Genomic DNA, 20,014 nt, shown 5'->3' with positions numbered 1-20,014 from the left:
GCTGTGAGGGCTGCAGGCACACTGTCACCTCTCACTGGGTTGCTATTAAAAATGTGCGCTGAATATAAAAATTAACCGGGCGTGGTGGTGCATGTCTGCAGTCCCAGCTACTCGGGAGGCTGAGGTGGGAGAATAGTTTGAGCCCGAGAGGTTGAGGCTAGGGTGAGCCGTGATTGTACAACTGCACTCCAGCCTGGGTGACAGAATGAGACCCATTCTCAAAACAAAATCAAACACGGGCACTGCCCTCGGCAGGGGAGGTCTGGGCACAGCTGTGCTGATGTGGGCAGTGGACACAGGTGTCAAGCGAGAGCCTGTGGCCAAGCCTAAGCTGCGGTTAAGGTGGGAGGCTGAAGGGTTTGGAGTGTGCACCACCCCGCCCCACCCCGGACCACCTCTCAGTAGGAATGTGGCAATGCACTTCGGTGCTGGACTCCTACTTCCGGCCGTGTGATTTGGGACACGTTACCCTACGCACCTGTACCACAACTTCCTCATCTCCCAAATGGGATAACAATAGTTAGCAAACCTCCCTGGATTGCTGCGAGTATTCTGCCAGAAAAATGTACTCCAAGCTCTTCAAGTAGGCCTGGCGTGTGGTTGGTGCTCAGTACATATTCAATGTTTCTGTCACTGGCGTCATCACTGTGTTCATGGCAGAGCCCTGTGCCGCCACAACTGGGCCGCCACCCAGACCTTCCTTTCCCGCCCCAACGGTGAACTGTGGACAGGACCCTCTGGGGGGACTAGGCCAAGGCTTTCCCAACTCTGGGGACCCCCGCCCATGGGCCTCAGATATGTGGCTCGAGAAGGGGGGGTGGGGGCAGGGCCCCTGGAAAACCCCTCAAGGCCAGGCCCAGCACCCCCAATATCCCTAAGACCAGGGGCTTGAGTCTTTCCTGCAGACAGATGTGGGCAGGAACCCACCCGACTCCCAGCTACTTGGGGACGTGGACGAACTAACAGGACAAATCCTAGTTCCTGGACACCGCCCTCCCAATACCCTCGCAATCAGACACCCATGCAGCGGCACTGCATTGATCCGCACATGGAGATACACAGCGACATTCGCCCGCAAGAGCATGGCGGGTGCCGGAGCTCCCAGCTGTGGGCCCAGGAACTACATTTCCTAGAAGGATGTGCTACATACTCATTGGCGTCCGGACTCAAGCACGGGTCCGAACTCCCTCTAAGAAATGGAGTCGGACGCAAAGGCTCCCGGGAGGTGTAGTTTGCGCCGATTCCGCGCAAGCGCACTTTTCCGCAGCGGCCGCCTGCTGCTCTTTGTGGCAGTCGTAGTCCTTTTGTGGGAGTCAGGTCTGTCCACTTGCCGGTCCCTCAGACCGTCGGCGGTCTCTGTCCGCCTCGGGACCTGTCCGCTGGTCGCTCCGCGTCCGATGACTTCGGGCCGCGGAACCTTAGGCCTGGCCCTGGTCTCCGAGAGCGGGTTCGCCGGGAGAAGCGTGTGGCGGGGGTGTGCCGGGGCGTGCGTGCGCCGGGCATGGGGCTGAGCCCGGTGTGGGGAGTGGGTATCTGCGGAGCCGGCCTGAGCCCCACCTCAGCCGGGCGCCGGGAGGGGGCTCCGTGCGTGTGATCGTGCAGCTGTGAGAGCGTGGCCGCCCCACGGGGCTCCGCTGCAGGCCCCTGAGCCCCAGGAGCAGGACTCGCTCTTCTGGGCCTGCCCTGCGTCCTGGAGGCTACAGAGCTGCCCACTCCTCCCGGGGAGGCTGCCGTGGAGGCCATGGAGATCCCTGCCCCGGAGCCCGAGAAGACAGGTACAGCTTCACTCTTGTAGTCAGCGTGTCTGTAGATTTGCACTTGAGGATATTGACACTCAGAGCGATCAGGCCAGTTTCCCAGAAGCATCCAGTATCTTTTTTTTTTTTTTTTTTTAATGGAGTCTCACTCTGTCACCCAGGCGGGAGTGCAATGGCTTGATCTCCGCTCACTGCAACCTCTGCCTCCCGGGTTCAAACGATTCTCCCGCCTCAACCTCCCAAGTAGTTGGGATTGCAGGCGCGCGCCACCATGCCCGGCTAATGTTTGTATTTTTAGAAGAGACGGGGTTTTGCCATGTTGCCCAGGCTGGTCTTCAGCTCAAGCGATCCGCCCGCCTCGGCCTCCCAAAGTGCTGGGATTACAGGCGTGAGCCATCGCTCCTGGCCTCCTGCTTCTTTCTTCCCTGTGCCCAACCATTTGTTCCCACTCAAACGTGCTTGATTGGGGATAGCAGCTCTTTTCTTCATGAATTGAAGTGTCTGAGACACAGGCAGAAATTATTCCTCGATGCTGTTTCGGTTGGTGCTAGCTATTGGGGCTTGTTCCCCACCTGGCCTTGCTGGCAGGTTCTGCCTCCTCGCTGATTCTCACTTGTGCCACGACAGATGGGCTTTAAGCTCAGCCGTAAGCCTGGTAGCCGTGGCCTTGACTCATTTCTCCTTCCCCAGCTCTTTCCTCTCAGGATCCTGCTCTTTCCCTGAAAGAGAATCTCGAGGATATATCAGCTTGGGGTCTTCCCGAAGCCAGGTCCAAGGTGAGTGGCTGTGTTCTTCCTTCTTTATGAAGAGGGTTGCCACATTCCCTCCCCAGTCCTGGATCATCAGCCTTCCACAGACCTTCACCCGGGTACCTGCTGGCCGGTCCTCAGGAAGCTCTGGGCAGTGGGAACAGCTCCAACTGAAGAGTCCAGATGTTGCCCAAGGTGTGCCCTCGAGATGTACTCTATTGAATGTCTCGTCCAGTCCAATTCAGTGGGTCAGTTGCTGGGGATCTCTCTGCCCAGCGCTGTGCTGGGAGCTCAGAGGAGTGGTTTTAGTGGAACCTGAGAAAGTAGGTGACGGCTCACATGGAGTCGCTTTGCCTATCCACGTGCTGGCCAGGGGTTGGTGCAGGATGTTTGCACGGTTGGTTTACTGGGATGGAATCAGACAGGGGCACGTGGAGCAGCTCAGGAAGGGCTGGATTGCAGCACTGGGTTAAGAGTGGCGGTCGGGGACACATCCCTGTGTGCTTTCCTCTGTACCCGGCCCCTGGCATGGGGCCTTCATGGAGAGTCCTGGAGATTTAGAGAATCCGGGGGCTCAGCAAGGAATTGGCCCTGGGCACTTCTGCAGCCAAGTGGGACCCAGATCCCTCCTTTTACAGACTGTGGACTCTGTTCCTCATTTTGTTTTTCTACCGCAACCACCTCACCCCATGGTTGTATTTAGAAGGGTGCAGTTGACAAAAAGAGCACAGTAGAGTGAAAGATCTGGAGGGATAAGGGGTCTTTGGTTTTTTTTTTCTTTTTTTTTTTTTAGCATTTTGTGATTTTGTCAGTCTGCCACTCAAAAGAGGTGACGGCAGATTATAGCCAGCTAGAAACAGCTGCAAAACGTGTATTGTGAGCTGTGCCTCACTTCTGTAGTGTGTCACAATGCTTTATAGTCCTCAAGAAACTTGACAGTCAAATGCAATGCATGTTCCTTGCTTAGGGGATAGATCCAAAAAATTGATAAAGGGCAGTTTGGGACAAGAGGAAATTTGAAAATGGGCTGTATCTTAGGTCATATTGCATCAATAGGAAATTTATTGTGTGTGATAATACTACTGTGATTATGTAAGAGAATATCCACAGGAGATACAAGCTGAAGACTGTAGAGTGAGACATCATGATGTCTGCAACTTACCTTCAAATGGTTCAGCAAAAAAAAATGTGTGTGCATGTATGTATGTCTGTATGTGTCTGTGCAGCTCCCTCTAGGTGGTAGTGCCCTTGTGCATGTGTTATTCCTATTCCTAAAATATTAGCTTGTTAGATCTTTGAATAACCAGTTGACTTTCCTGAGTACACGTCACCTTTGGCATTTTCTCTTGACAGTCTCATTCACACTCACAGTTCAAGTTGTTCTGTCTCCTGGGACATCTTGTGTGGTCTGTTCTGACTTCTCTGCTAGTGTCATTACCACATCAGCATCTGATTCCAATGCTTACTGTCTGGGTTTTTTACTCCTTTCCCTGCAGAATGATGACACATTGGACATGGACTTCTCCCAGTGGCCAGAAATACCCATCAAAAAGGCCTGTGCGGGCCTCAGACCCTACCCTACTCTTGCTGGCTGATGCTCCCCACACTGAAGCTGTGAGGCCTCTGACAGCCTCACTGGCCAGCACCATATTCTGATACCTCTGGAGCTATTTTTTTGTTTTTCTTTCTTTTTCTTTTTATTTTTATTTTTTTTTTGAGACGGAGTCTCGCTCTGTCGCCCAGGCTGGAGTGCAGTGGCACAATCATAGCTCACTGCAGCCTTCAACTCCTGGGCTCAAGCAAATCCCCCAACTCGGCCTCCTGAGTAGGTGGAGAACCAAGGTGTGTGCCCCCACACCCGGCTTGGAGCCTTGTTTCAGCCCATTTTCTCCTTCCCTCGGCTATCGTCATCCTTCATGCCTGCATGCCTCAGTTAGGGGTGTGTTCTCAGCGTTTGTCCTCATCTCTGCCTCCTCATCTGAAATCCAGTGTTTTGGGGGGTAAGGTTTTATTGAGGTGTAATTTATATATAGCACAATTGTGCAATTTTAAGTATACAATTTGATGAGGTTGAGCAAACGTATACAGTTGTGTAACCAGCACCACAATCATGATACGGGACATTTCCATGACCCGAAATGTCCTCATGCCCCTGTGCATTCAGTCCTCTCCCCTCTCCCCTTGGTAACCACTATAGTTTTGCTATAGATTTTCCTCTTTAAGGATTTCATACGGAATTTATACTATGTGGTCTTTTGTCTCTGCTTTATTTCGCTTAGCATATGCTTTTGAGTTTATCCATGTTGTTGTGTGAATCAGTAGTTTGTTCATTTTAATTGGTAAGTAATATTCCATTTGTATTAGTCTGCTAGGGCTGCCATACAAAGTATGGCAGGAGGGCTTAAACGACAGAAATGTATTTTCTCACGGTTCCAGAGGCAAGAAGTCTGAGATCAAGGTGTCAGCAGGGTTGATTTCTTCTGAGGCCTCTCCTTGGCTTGTAGATGGCCACCTTTTCCCCGCATCTTCACGTGGTCTTACCTCCTCTATGTCTGTGTCCAAATTTCCTCTTCTTATGAGGACACCAGTTATATTGGATCAGGGCCCACTGTATTGAATTCATTTTAACTGAATTACTTCTTTAAAGAACCTCTCTCCAGGCCAGGTGCTGTGGCTCACGCCTGTAATCCCAGCATTTTGGGAGGCTGAGGTGGGTGGATCACTTGAGGTCAGGAGTTCAAGACCAGCCTGGCCAATATGATGAAACCCTGTCTCTACTAAAAATACAAAAATTTAGCTGGGCGTAGTGGTGCATGCCTGTAGTCCTAGCTACTTGGGAGGCTGAGGCAGGAGAATTCTTGGACCCAGGAGGCAGAGGTTGCAGTGAGCTGAGATTGCAACGCTGTACTCCAGCCTGGGTGACAGACTGAGACAATGTCTCAAAAAAAAAAAAAACCTCTCTCGGAGTTACCGAGGGTTGAGACATAGGAATTTGAGGTGAGGGGTATACAGTTCATCCCACTGCTCCATTGGATGGATATTCCACAGTTTGCTTATCCATTCGTCAGCTGATGGACACTTAAGTTACTCATAGGCTTTTGCTATTACAAATCAACCCGCTATAAATATTTGAGTACACGTATGGCTGTGCGTTTTAATTTCTCTTGCATAAATACCTATGTGTGAAATTGCTGAGCCATATAGTAAATATATGTTTATCAATTTTATTGATCTTTTCAAAAAACAATTTTTTTGCTCTGTTGATTTTTCTCTATTTTCTGTTTTCCATTTCATAGATTTCTGATCCTTATTATCTCCTTGGTGTCTTAAGATTGAAACTTACTTTACTTACTTTAGTGTCTTAAGATTGAAACATAGATATTGATTTGATACCTTTTTTTCCTCATATAGCATTCAGCACTGTGAATTTCTAAGCACTGCCTCATCTATATCCTACAACTTTTGTTATGTTACATTTTCACTTTTATTCAGCTCAAAATAGCTTCTGATTTCCCTAGTGATTTATTCTTCAGCCGTATGTTATTTCAGAATGTGTTGTTTCATTTCCTAATATTGAGGGCATTTTCCAGATAACTTTCTATTATGGATTTCTGATTTAATTCTATTGTCGTCAAAGAATGAATTTTGTATGATTTAAAGTCTTTCAAACCTACCAAGATTTATTTTATTTCCCAGAGTGTGGTTTATCTTGGTTAATGTTCCACATGCCCTTGAAAAAATATGTATTCTGCCTTTGTTGGTTACAGTGTTATGTAAATATCAGTTAAGTCAAGTTGAATGATGGTGTTTTTTAATTGTTCTGTCAGTTTTTGTATTATGTATTTTGAAGCTCTTTTAGTAGATACATTTATATTTAGGATTGCTATGAGTTCTTAATGAATTAACTGTTTTATCATTATATTCTCTTTATCTCTGATAGTCCTCTCTCTGAAATCTACTTTGCTATTACTATAGGCACTTCAGCTTTTTTTTTAAATTAGTATTTGCAGGGTTTATCTTTTTCTATCCTTTCACTTTTAACCTATCTTTGTATGTAAAGTGGGTTTCTGGAGCTTGCTTTTTTAATTCAGCTTGACAATCTCCACCTTTTAATTGGCGTGTTTAAACTATTCGCATTTAGTGTAATTATTAATTTGGTTGGATTTACATGTCCTTTTTTTTTTTTTGACAGAGTTTCACTCTTGTCACCCAGGCTGGAGTGCAGTGGCGCAATCTTGGCTCACTGCAACCTCCGCCTCCTGGGTTCAAGCAATTCTCCTGACCTCAGGTGACCTGCTGCCTTGGCCTCCCAAGTGCTGGGATTATAGGTGTGAGCCACCCCACCCGGCCTTGCTATTAGTTTTCTATGTCTTATGTCTTTTTTGTTTCTCGTTTCCTCCCTGAATGACTTCTTTTGAGGTAAACACATACTGTTCTAATATACTCTTAATTCCTCTGATTTCATTAATATTTTTCACCTTTTAGTTATTTGATTGGATGCTGGACATTGTGAATTTTACTTGGTTGAGTAGGTTTTTGGAATTCCGTGTTTCTGGGATTTGTTCTGGGATGCAGTGAAATTACTTGGCATCTATTTGATCCTTTCAAGGATCAAAGCAAGTCTGGAGTTGGGTGGTGGCCAGGATGCCCAGGCCCAGGGGGAGCAGGCAGGAAGGATTGGAAGGCAGTCAGGCGAGAACTGCAGGTAGCCTCTCTTGGTCCCTTGGGGCACAGAACTTGCTGATATAGACAAGGTTTCCTTCCTTAGAGTGTAATAACGGTTTCTAGTCTGGGTTCGGATCCTTTTGCATTAGTGAGCTTTGAATAGAGTTGATGGGATTTTTGTACTATTAATATTCTCTCAAATTTTTAAGTTTGAAATTCTTGGCCCCAGGAAGCATAGCCTCTCTCCCAGGACTTAGAGCCTGATGCAACAGCCATGTACAGCCCCTGGGTCCCACCTCAAGTTTCCAGGGCCCAGTGGTGTCTATTCAGACCTGCTTTCCCAGTCTAGAAGGTGGTGTGGGAATGCATGCCAATTCCCAGCCCCCCTCCCTGCCCCTGGTCCCCAAATTCAGTCATGGTCAGTGTCTACAGCACAACCTTCTGGCATGGGAGAAGGTCACCTGAGGTTAACCCTTTACTTGTAGGATCCTTAATCAATCTCTGGCTGCTTTGGAACCATGGACACAGAATCAGTCCTGGGTGAGTGAGAACCTATATGTCATTTCAGGAATCGGTGAGTTTCAAGGATGTGGCTGTGGACTTCACCCAGGAGGAGTGGGGTCAACTAGACTCCCCTCAGAGGGCCTTGTACCGGGATGTGATGTTGGAGAACTACCAGAACCTTCTTGCCCTAGGTAAGATCCCCCCAGCCCCAGGCTGGGCGTCTGCTGTCAGCCTTCTTCTGCATGGTAGATATTAAGGAGGATCCCTTCAGTGCCGGCCCTGGTGTTAGATATGTCATGGGGTGGGAAGCAAGGCCTGCGCCTTGGGGCACTCATGGCCAGGGGCCTCGACCACGCCAGAAGTCCCCAGGGGACAGCGTGGGAGCTGGTAGCATCCTTGCTTGGTGTTTCCCCTGGTCCTGGGATGGGGGCAGGGAGAGAAGAGAAGAAGGTGGGACCCTGGAGCCCAGCTGGCTCTGGAACGGTCCTCGAGCAATGAAGTAAGGACGTCAGCACACGTGGGGTCTTCAGAGTATACACTGGGATTTGGGTTCCAATCTGAGACCGTCACCGCTTTTGGCCCAGAGGACCTCCTGTTCCCAGAGAGGGTGTCCACTTCACAGGCATGGTCCTTGTTAGGGGGTGGCCTGTAAGGTCGACTGGGCCTGGAGAGCCGCAGCATGCCCAGCCCACTTTCTCTCCACGAGCAGGACCTCCACTGCACAAGCCAGATGTGATCTCTCATCTGGAACGAGGCGAGGAGCCATGGAGCATGCAGAGGGAAGTCCCTGGAGGGCCCTGTCCAGGTGAGCAGAGGCACAGGTGGAAGGGTGCCAGCCCCAGCACCCCTGGCAGCACCTCCTCCTATGGCCCCTATTTTCCTCCCTCAGTTTGCCCCGGCTCCATCTCCCCTTCTCAGGTCCCCCGCCAGACCCTCCCACCCGCCTCCCTTCAGCACATACTGAGCACTGCCTGTGTGCTGAGACCTATTCTGGGATACAACAGGGAACAAACCTGGCCACTGGGACCAAATGGCCACTTGCTGATGGGGGTGGGGAGGCAGGAATAGAAATACTGAGCCAGTGGTGTTGGCTACGCAGCCGGGGGTGTGGGATTGGGGGCAGGGGGCCACCAGGGGAGGGGCAGCTGGCATTGATCAGTGTCAGGGTCAGCATCAGCATCAGCATCAGGGCCAGCGTCAGCCTCAGGGTCAGGGCCAGCATCAGTGTCAGGGCCAGCGTGAGCATCAGCATCAGGGCCAGCGTGAGCATCAGGGTCAGGGCCATCATCAGCCTCAGGGCCAGAGTCAGCATGAGCATCAGCGTCAGCACCAGGGTCAGGGCCAGCGTCAGCATCAGGGCCAGCGTGAGCGTCAGCATCAGGGCCAGAGTCAGCATCAGCATCAGGGGCAGCATCAGCCTCAGGGTCAGGGCCAGCGTCAGCATCAGCATCAGGGTCAGCGTCAGCGTCAGGGTCAGGGCCAGCATCAGGGTCAGGGTCAGCATCAGCGTCAGGGTCAGCATCAGCGTCAGGGTCAGAGTCAGCATCAGCATCAGGGTCAGCATCAGCATCAGGGTCAGCGTCAGCGTCAGGGTCAGGGCCAGCATCAGTGTCAGGGCCAGCGTGAGTATCAGCATCAGGGCCAGAGTCAGCATCAGCATCAGGGTCAGCATCAGCGTCAGGGTCAGAGTCAGCATCAGCATCAGGGTCAGCATCAGCATCAGGGTCAGCGTCAGCATCAGGGTCAGGGCCAGCATCAGTGTCAGGGCCAGCATGAGCATCAGCATCAGGGCCAGCGTGAGCGTCAGGGTCAGGGCCATCATCAGCGTGAGGGTCAGGGTCAGCATCAGCGTCAGGGTCAGGGTCAGGGCCAGCATCAGTGTCAGGGTCAGGGCAATCATCAGCATCAGGGCCAGCGTCAGCATCAGCGTCAGGGCCATCATCAGTGTCAGGGCCATCATCAGCATCAGGGTCAGAGTCAGCATCAGCATCAGGGTCAGCATCAGCCTCAGGGTCGGGGCCAGCGTCAGGGTCAGGGTCAATGTCAGCGAGGGCTTCCAGGCTGTGGCCAAGATGGCAGCCCTCCATGAGGGAAAGGGGACTGGGGTGGGTCTCGAGCAGAAGGTAGTCTGTTTTTCTTTTCCAACATTCTTTTTGTAGACTTCTCTTCTGAGTTGGTTGATGAATAAGTGAATTAAATTATTTCGGCTTAATTTATTGGACAGTGACTGCTGAGCATGTTAGGTGTCTAGAAAGCTTGAGAAACACCTTTCTGTGGGAAAGGCAGCCAATAAGCTGTGGAGCACAGAACACGGGGGTCGGGGAAGGCGGCCCCTCCTCCATCCCCCTCCGCTGCCACACACCACCCAGCCCCAACCTGCAACAGCGGCTGCAGCCCCAGCTTTCTGGTCTGTATTTCTCACCCCAGCCTCTGATGCTTGCTTTGTCCTCTTTAACAAAATTACAGGTTTCAAAAAATTCCTATTTTTGTTTGATTCGTAGATGAATATACTGAAAATGAGGCTGAAAGGTTATTGAAATCCTGCATAATCTTTCCACCTAGAGATAACTGTTCTCTAATAACTGACCATGTCACTGATTCCTCTGGGCCCTTCCTCTGTGTGCGGATAGACTTTTCTAAAGCTACACGTGGCCAGGCGTGATGGCTCACACCTGTAATCCCAACACTTTGGGAGGCCAAGGCAGGCAGATCACCTGAGGTCAGGAGTTCGAGACCAGCCTGACCAAACATAGAGAAACCCCGTCTCTACTAAAATTACAAAATTAGCCGGGCATGGTGGCGCATGCCTGTAATCCCACCTATTTGGGAGGCTAAGGCAGGAGAATCGCTTGAACCCGGGAGGTAGAGGTTGTGGTGAGCTGAGATCACGCTATTGCACTCCAGCCTGGGTAACAAGAGTAAAACTCCATCTCAAAAAAAAAAAAAAAAAAAAATTAGCTGGGTGCGGTGGTGGGCACCTGTCATCCCAGCTACTCTGGAGGCTTAGGCAGGAGAATTGCTTGAACCCGGGAGGCAGAGGTTGCAGTGAGCCATGATTGCACCATTGCACTCCAGCCTGTGTGACAGAGCTAAACTCCATCTCAAAAAAATAAATAAATAAAGCCTTATGCACCCTCGGAAGCACAGCACTCACGCCGGAGTCTGGCTACCGCACTGACCATGGCATAGTGAGCGTCCTCGCGTGATGTTTACTGATTGCACAGTATCCCTTAGATGAATGTGCTCTGCTGTGTTGTTGGCCCTATTGCTGCCAAAACAACTTTTTTCTGGCCTGGGCCTCTTCTCTCTGCTCTGTGCACCTTCCCTGGACTCTTACCTCTCACTTGGTGTGCACGTGGTCTACACTATAGTGACAGCAGCTGAGCTGCAGCCCTGTGTCATTGACCATCTCGTGGGCTTCTGCTTGCGTGTCTAAAGCCAGACTTGGAACTGGCCCTTCCTCCTCCCGTCCCTGTCTTTGTAAAAGCTTCCACCATCCACCCAGGCTTGGGTGTTTGCTGAGGTCTCATCCTCTCCCCCATTTCCTCTCTTGCCACCTTCAGTCAACAGCTAGGGCCATCAGTTTTAGTACCTAAATGGCTCTCAGATCTGCTGCTTCCTGTTCATTTTCATAGCCTTGGTTCCAGTCTGAAGTTGCCATTTTTCACCTGAGTTATTCAGATGACCTCCCTAACTGGCCTCCCTAACTGCTCGCTCCAACCTCCTTACACACCACCAAAGCCACCTTCAAGACAAACCATTATGCCAGGCACAGGGACTCACACATCTAATCCCAGCAGTTTGGGAGGCCAAGGCGGGAGGATCGCTTGAGCCCAGGAGTTGGAGGCTGCAGTGAGCCGTGATTGCACCCCTGCACTGCAGCCTGGACAACACAGCGAGACTCTGTCCCCACCCTCTGCTTCCCCCACCCCCCACCAAGACACCATATGATCACGTCAGCCTCTGTGCAAAAGGCCTTTCTTCCCCAGCTGCCCTCTGAGTCAGGCATCTGGTCACCTCAAACCCATCCACCTTGCCAGGGTCACTTCTCAGCCTTCCTGCCTCTGCATGTCTTGTCTTCATCTTACTGTCTCACCTCTGAGCTTCTGCACATGCTGTTCGCTCTCCACCTGGCTACCTGCCATGTGTGCCTTGGCCAGTTCCACTTGCCCTGCTCTTCTGGATGGGTTGGGGCCACAGGCAGCACCACCATGCCGCTCTGCCCACTGCGCTAGACTGCTCCCTTTTAAGCCTGGGGAGGACAGAATTAGAAATAAAATCTCCTGCCGGCTCAGAAAAGCTTGCTATAGAGATAGAAAAGAAAGAAAGCCTTCTTATTGAATAAGTGTTTAACCAGATGTGGTGTGCAGGAGAGAAAGAAACCTCCCCCTTTGACAGAGGAGACAGATCCAACCCAGCACACAGGGCAGCTGTCTTCACCTAAAGGAAGAGTACAGCTTTTTGGGTTTTTTGTTTGTTTGTTTGTTTTTTGAGACAGGGTCTCCCTCTGTTGCCCAGGCTGGGGTGCGGTTGCATGATCATAGCTCGAAGCCTCAACCTCCCTAGGCTCAGGTGATCCTCCCACCTCAGCCTCCTGAGTAGCTGGGACTATAGACAGGTACCATCATTCCCGGCTAATTTTGTATTTTTTGTAGAGGGGTCTCACTGTGTTACCCAGGCTGGTCTTGGTCTGGGCTCAAGTGATCCGCCCACCTTGACCTCCCAAAGTGCTGGGATTACAGGCATGAGCCGCCGCGCCCAGCCTCTTGTGTCTTTTTGACAAGCAGGAAGTTACATCTTGGACTCGACTCTTGGACTAGGCTCATTTTGCTTCTGAAAAGGTTTGCATGGGCCTTGAGACAGAGAAAGCATTTGCAATTCCCAGTGTTCTAAAGGGAAGCGCTGGGGTGTGGGGGGCCCTTTTTTCCTTTTGGCACCACAGACAATTTTTAATTCATTTATTAGTCCTAGCTACTCGGGAGGCTGAGGCCGGAGAATGGCGTGAACCCGGGAGGCGGAGCTTGCAGTGAGCCGAGATCGCGCCACTGCACTCCGGCCTGGGCGACAAAGCGAGATTCGGTCTCAAAACAAACAAACAAAGAAAAAACATGTATTTGTCCTGTGTATTGCGAGCACCTGCCATGGTATTGACACAGAGCAGTCAGTCAGCCGACGTGTCTGTGAATGAATGGAATCCTCATCACCAGCTCCCAAGCTTGCCCCTTTCTCAGCCCCCTTGGTGCTTGTAGCTGCTCCTTCGGGGATTCCCTTGGCTTCTCCGCCTCTCCCAGTCTTCGCTCTCTGGTGGCTCCTTCCGTGTTCCTCCTCTCCCTTCTTCCCGCTCTTGCTTGCCCATCTCATCCTGGGCTCTCCCTTCTCTCTGCCTGCGCCTTCCAGCCTTGGCCCTCGTGGCCTCTCCTCTTTTCTGGGCGTATCTGCATCTCCAGGTCAATTCTCAAATCTGAATTCTAGGCCAGATTTCCGCTTGCTGACAGAAAATCATTTTCAATATCTTACAGAACGGGAGCTGAAGGCGGTGCCCTCTCAACAGCAGGGCATTTGCAAAGAAGAAGCGGCCCAGGAACCCATCATGGAGCGGCCCCTGGGCGGGGCTCAGGCGTGGGGGCGCCAGGCAGGTGCTCTGCAGAGGAGTCAGGCTGCGCCCTGGGCGCCCGCACCTGCCATGGTCTGGGAAGTGCCTGCAGAGGAATTCCCCCTCAGGTGTCCCCTCTTCGCCCAGCAACGTGTTCCCGAGGGGCGACCCTTGCTGGACACACTCAAGAACGACCAGGCCACGGAGGGCAGAACCAAGTCCCCCGCGAGACTGTGTGCAGGGGAAAACCCCTCCACGCCAAGTGAGCCGGAAAAGTTCCCCCAGGCGCGCCGGCAGCGCGGGGCGGGCGCCGGGGAGGGCGAGTTCGCGTGCGGGGAGTGCGGGAAGGCGTTCCGCCAGAGCTCCTCCCTCACGCTGCACCGGCGCTGGCACAGCCGGGAGAAGGCTTACAAGTGCGATGAATGCGGCAAGGCCTTCACCTGGAGCACCAACCTTCTGGAGCATCGGCGCATCCACACCGGTGAGAAGCCGTTCTTCTGCGGCGAGTGCGGGAAGGCCTTCAGCTGCCACTCGTCCCTCAACGTGCACCAGCGCATCCACACGGGCGAGCGGCCCTACAAGTGCAGCGCCTGCGAGAAGGCCTTCAGCTGCAGCTCGCTGCTCAGCATGCACCTGCGGGTGCACACTGGCGAGAAGCCCTACCGGTGCGGCGAGTGCGGCAAGGCCTTCAACCAGCGCACACACCTCACACGCCACCACCGCATCCACACGGGCGAGAAGCCCTACCAGTGCGGCTCCTGCGGCAAAGCCTTCACCTGCCACTCTTCCCTCACCGTGCACGAGAAGATCCACAGCGGGGACAAGCCCTTCAAGTGCAGCGACTGCGAGAAGGCCTTCAACAGCCGCTCGCGCCTCACCCTCCACCAGAGGACGCACACGGGCGAGAAGCCCTTCAAGTGCGCCGACTGCGGGAAGGGCTTCAGCTGCCACGCGTACCTGCTCGTGCACAGGCGCATCCACAGCGGCGAGAAGCCCTTCAAGTGCAACGAGTGCGGCAAAGCCTTCAGCTCCCACGCCTACCTCATCGTGCACCGGCGCATCCACACAGGCGAGAAGCCCTTCGACTGCAGCCAGTGTTGGAAGGCCTTCAGCTGCCACTCGTCCCTCATCGTGCACCAGCGCATCCACACCGGTGAGAAGCCCTACAAGTGCAGCGAGTGCGGCAGAGCCTTCAGCCAGAACCACTGTCTCATTAAACATCAGAAAATCCACTCCGGGGAGAAGTCGTTTAAGTGTGAGGAATGTGGGGAGATGTTCAACTGGAGCTCGCACCTCACTGAGCACCAGAGGCTGCACAGCCAGGGGAAGCCCTTGGCCATCCAGTTCAACAAACACTTGCTCAGCACCTACTACGTGCCTGGCAGCCTGCTGGGTGCAGGGGATGCTGGACTGAGGGACGTGAACCCCATCGACGCGCTGGATGTGGCAAAGCTCTTGTGCGTGGGTCCCCCCCGAGCTGGCAGGAATTTCTCCCTGGGGAGCAAACCTCGAAACTAGCATGATGTGCTTTGGTGTCAGTAGCCGCTTTCTGAGCTACACAACAAGGAAAGCACCCTGACCCTCCCTGGCTCCTAGATCCAGACCACCTTCCTCCAGGTGTGGGAGCCTTGCCTTATCACCCCAATCAGGTCTGCATGCCAGGGTGCCTCCTCTAGTTAAAGTCAGTCACCTCCCCAGAAGGGCCACACTCCAGGAGGAGAGTTGAGAGTCATTTGAGGTAGTCTTGCCACCTGTTTTCCTTGATGGGCCTGGAAGTTGTTGACAAGGGGAAAGATCTTTCTTGCCAATAAAAAGAAGGGATATCGTTGGGTGCCATGGCTCACACCTGTAATCTTAACACTGTGGGAGGCCAAGGCAAGGGGATCACTTGAGCCCAGGATTCTAGGACCAGTCTGGACAACACGGTGAGACCTCGTCTCTACAAAAAATGCAAAAATTAGCCAGATGTGGTGGCATGTCCCTGTGGTCCCAGCTACTCAGGAGGCCGAGGTGGGGGGATCATTTGAGCCTAGGAGGTCAAGGCTGCAGTGAGCCATGATTCACAGCACTGCACTGCAGCCTGGGTGACAAAGCAAGACCCTGTGTGAAATGAAAAGGAGATATATCAACTGTCGTATCCTCGGACGGGCTCCTGACATGGCTTTAATCAGGAGTTTCCTCCATAAACTATGATTTTCAGAATAATAAAACAAGAATTATGACTAGCATTACTTTCCAGTGAACATTATTATATTGCTAGAGAGGAGAATAATCTTGGGTGGTGGGCATTGGGAACAAGTGAATTTCCTGGCCTTACCTCATGTAAATAGCTCTACTGCAGAGCTGTGTGTTAGTGACAGTGCAGTCAGGGGCGTTCCCACAGCTGTCACAGCACGGCCCAGCATCGTTGGAGCCAGATCCTAACATGCCAACATCACCTCTTGCCATTTAGCCCCTAGTGAGAAATGGGGAGCTAGCAGGCAGGTGCCCAGTGCATTCAGGGAAGATGGGCACAGCATCAGGATGTATGTGTCCGGAAGCTCCTCTTCACTGACTGGGGCTGGGCAGGGCCACCCTGGGCTGGTGAGGCTGCCCTGCAGGGCTTCTCACTACGTAGCAGCAGTCACCAGCCCAGGTCACAGAAGAAGCCCCTCCCAGCACCCACTGGAGAGGGGAAGCTGAAGCCCAGGGAGACGGGCTCCATGGTGGTCCTACAGGGAGCTGTTGTACAAACCCTGGAAAAGGTGGCTCTTCCTGTCCCGACAGTCTTCAGAGACAAAAAGACAGAGTTAATCTTGAATGAATGTTATTTCTACTTAGTCCTAAGCAAAAATAAGCTGCCCTCTTGGTGATCATACTTTACGTTTGTACGGAGTGCTATCATTTATGAAATGCTTTCGGTATGCTTTTTAAATTATGCAGGCAAAATAACCACACTTCAGAAAATGTGGACTTATGAAAAATAAAATCCCCATAATTCTTAATAAAACTGCATTTTGCACTTTGATACATTACCCTCTGCTTTGTTCATGTAGAACTTTGCATTATTTTCAACACAGTGTATCTATAGTTTTTATCTTGTTTCCCCCTTTAGCTTTGTAGCAGATTTTTTTTTTCAAGCATCTAAAGTGTCCTTGTTATACTTCTTTTTTTTTTTTACTATACTTTAAGTTTTAGGGTACATGTGCACAACGTGCAGGTTAGTTACATATGTGTACATGTGCCACGTTGGTGTGCTGCACCCAGTAACTCGTCATTTAATATTAGATATATCTCCAAATGCTATCCCTCCCCTCTTCCCCCACCCCACAACAGGCCCTGGTGTGTGATGTTCCCCTTCCTGTGTCCATGTGTTCTCATTGTTCAATTCCCACCTATGAGTGAGAACATGCGGTGTTTGGTTTTTTGTCTTTGCGATAGTTTGCTGAGAATGATGGTTTCCAGCTTCATCCATGTCCTTGTTCTACTTCTAAACAGAGGCACAGTGTTCTCTCTGATCTCTCAGATACTCTTTTGTTGGATGTTGAAGTTATTTCCACGGTGCAGTGGTGTGATCACAGCTCACTGAAACCTCAACCTCCCTGGCTCAGGTGATCCTCCCACCTCAACCTCCTGAGTGGTTGGGACTTTGGGACTACAGGTGTGCACCACCACGCCCAGCTACATTTTTGGGGGGGCAGAGGGGTGTCGCTGTGTCGCTCAGGCTGGTATCGAACTCCTGGTCTCAAGAGATCCTCCCACCTCAGCCTCTCAAAGTGTTGGGGTTACAGGCATGAGCCACTGCACCCAGCCTATTGATGTTTCTTTTTGAAAAATATTTGAATATGCCCTTTGTCTCTCTTTATATTGGAGTCTTGACGTTTTTCTTTTATGTATGTAAAAACGTTTCCCTGATTATGAATATTATATGTATACTGCAGAAAATTTTTAAGAATCACAAAATCATCATAAAAATGACCCTCAGGTTCCAGCTCAGTGGCTCATGCCTGTACTTTGAGAGGCCAAGGCAAGATTGCTTGAGCCCAGGAGTTCAAGACCAGCCTGGGCAACATAGGGCGATCCCATCTTTACAAAAATACAAAAAAACAATTAGCTGGGCATGGTGGTGCATGCCTATAGTCTCAGCTACTCTGGAGGCTATGGTAGGAGGATCACTTGAGCCCAGGAGGTCAAGGCTGTAGTGAGTCATAATGGCATAACTGCAGTCCAGCCTTGGTGACACAGCAAGACTCTGTCTCAAAACAAAGACCTTCAGAATTAGTTCATGGATCATTACCATTATTAACATTTAGATGCATTTTCTTCCAGTTGTTTTCTATGCATGTATACATATCTTTTTTCTCTTAGAAGAAAGTTAGGCTGGGTGCGGTGGCTCATGCCTGTAATCCCAGCACTTTGGGAAGCCGAGGTGGGCGGATCACCTGAGGTCAGGAGTTTGAGACCAGCCTGGCCAACATGGTGAAACCCCCGTCTCTACTAAAAATACAAAAATTAGCCGGGCATGGTGGCGGATGCCTGTAATCCCAGCTAGTCAGGAGCCTGAGGTGGGAGACTCGCTTGATCCTGGGAGGCGGAGGTTGCAGTGAGCCCAGATTGCGCCATTGCACTCCAGCCTGGGCAACAAACAAGAGCGAAACTCTGTCTCAGAAAAAAAAAAAAATTAGATTCATATTCTACATATTATTTTTTATCATTTTCCTTTTAACATTTTATGATAAGCATTTTCTATATTATAAATCATTTTCAGACATAATTGGCCACATCATTTTCTATCTTCCAGTTGTATCTTAATTTATCTATTCCCTTACTATTGAACATCAAGATTGTTTGTGCCTATAAATAATTATTTAACATAGGCCTCTGTGCCCATCTTTGATCATTTCCTCTGAGTACGTTCTGAGAAATGCAGTTACCTGGTGGAGGTTATGAACACTGAAGCTCGTTGGTGTTCCCGGGTGGAATCTGATCTGGTGGACCTGCTGTGAGCTGTTCCCATCGGCTCTGACATGACGCTGTCACCACTCCCTGGCCAGCATGGGGTCGTTCTGGCCTTGATTTTTATATTTGCCATTTTGAGGCTTTAAGAATGTTATTTGTCCCTGCTTGTTGGCCATTTGTTTTTCACTTCATATGTGTGGTCTGTTCTTGTCTTTTGCCCACTATTCTCTTTGGTTTATTTCATGCACACACATACACAGAGAGACACACAGATGCATAAATGCACATACACATACACACATAAACAGACACATAAGCACAGACACACACACACACACACACACACACACATATATATCCCCTTGGCATGTACATTTTCTGTCTTTGTTACAGCATTTTTAATGCACAGAGATTTTCGTTTTCTTTTTTCTTTTCTTTTTCTTCTTTTTTTTTTTTTTTTTTATGAGATGGAGTCTCCCTCTGTCGCTCAGGCTGGAGTGCAGTGGCGCGATCTCAGCTCACTGCAAGCTCCGCCTCCCGGGTTCACACCATTCTCCTGCATCAGCCTCCCAAGTAGCTGGGACTCCAGGTGCCCACTACCACGCCCGGCTAATTTTTTTGTATTTTTAGTAGAGACGGGGTTTCACCGTGTTAGCCAGGATGGTCTCGATCTCCTGACCTCGTGATCCGCCTGCCTCGGCCTGCCAAAGTGCTGGGATTACAGGTGTGAGCCCCCGCTCCCGGCCAAAAAGACTCTTAAAACTCAACAATAAGAACATGAACGGCTGGGCACAGCCATTCATGACACAGATGGCTGTGTCATGGGCCGTAAAATAATTTAAAAAACAATAAAAATAAAGTCTCAGCTGGGCACAGTGGCTCACGCCTATAAACCCAGCATTTTGGGAGGCTGAGGTGGGAAGATCACTTGAGGCCAGGAGCTCGAGACCAACATGGGCAACATAGTGAGACCCCATCTCTACCAAAAAAAAGAAAAATTAGTTGGGCATGGTAGTATGCACCTGTAATCCCAGCTGCTTGGAGACTTAGGCGGGAGGATCGCTTGAGCCCAGGAGTTCAAGTCTAGTGAGCTATGATTGTGCCACTGCACTTTAGCCTGGGCGACAGAGCAAGAACTTGTCTCAAAAAAAAACCTCTATTTTTTAATAAATGGACCTGAATATTTTACCCTAGGTCTTCCCAAAGGGTCCAAGGATAGCATCACCCAATTGCATAGCTGGAAAGCAGATGGACTTTTTAGTAAGTGTGGTTCTAGTAAGTGTTGCTGCACTGACGAGCATCTCTGGCCAGGCGTGGTGGCTTACGCCTGTAATCCCAGCACTTTGGGAGGCCGAGGTGGGTGGATCACTTGAGCTCAGGAGTTCAAGACCATCTTGGCCAACATGGTGAAATGCTTCCTCTACTAAAAATACAAAAAATTAGCTGGGCATGGTGGCAGGCGCCTGTAGTCCCAGCTACTTGGGAGGCTGAGGCAGGAGAATCGCTTGAACCCGGGAGGCGGAGTTTGCAGTGAGCCGAGATCATGCCACTGCACTCCAGCCTGGGCAACAGAGCAAGACTCCATCTCAAAAAAAAAAAAAAAGAAGAAGAAGAAGAACATCTCTGTTCTCAGCTTAGGTCCTGGGCCCCTAAAGTCAGTGAGGCAGCCATCGTCCTAGGGTGATATGATGATATGGATTTGGGACTCCCTGGAGGAGGCCACACACACACAAAATGCAACTCTACAAAGGGAGGGAACAGAAACTGAAACAGACACCTGCAATGTGCCTGGATCTGAATTTCAAAAT

General features: G+C 50.8%; 1 protein-coding gene across 10 annotated transcripts; it reads left to right on the top strand.

The window, feature by feature from the left end:
- Positions 1 to 1,105: 1,105 nt before the first annotated feature.
- Positions 1,106 to 16,282, top strand: ZNF74 (zinc finger protein 74). Of its 10 annotated transcripts, none has more exons than XM_063622685.1 (5): positions 1,149 to 1,775; positions 2,448 to 2,533; positions 7,740 to 7,867; positions 8,380 to 8,480; positions 13,195 to 16,282. In XM_063622685.1, exons 1-5 carry the CDS (start codon positions 1,742 to 1,744, stop codon positions 14,784 to 14,786), a joined length of 1,941 nt encoding a protein of 646 aa, XP_063478755.1. In that variant the 5' UTR covers positions 1,149 to 1,741; the 3' UTR covers positions 14,787 to 16,282. The 10 variants fall into 10 exon arrangements, with proteins under 10 accessions (XP_055109582.2, XP_063478755.1, XP_055109581.2 ...); XM_055253606.2 differs by having other exon boundaries at positions 1,153 to 1,775; positions 7,740 to 7,866; positions 8,385 to 8,480; XM_063622690.1 differs by lacking the exon at positions 1,149 to 1,775 and adding an exon at positions 6,699 to 6,794 and having other exon boundaries at positions 2,279 to 2,533.
- Positions 16,283 to 20,014: the final 3,732 nt, after the last annotated feature.

The sequence above is a fragment of the Symphalangus syndactylus genome, chromosome 18 (genome assembly GCF_028878055.3).
Source record: "Symphalangus syndactylus isolate Jambi chromosome 18, NHGRI_mSymSyn1-v2.1_pri, whole genome shotgun sequence".
NCBI lineage: Eukaryota > Metazoa > Chordata > Mammalia > Primates > Hylobatidae > Symphalangus > Symphalangus syndactylus.
The sequence above is the reverse complement of the archived record's forward strand: the minus strand, read 5'-3'. Positions and strand labels throughout refer to the sequence as shown.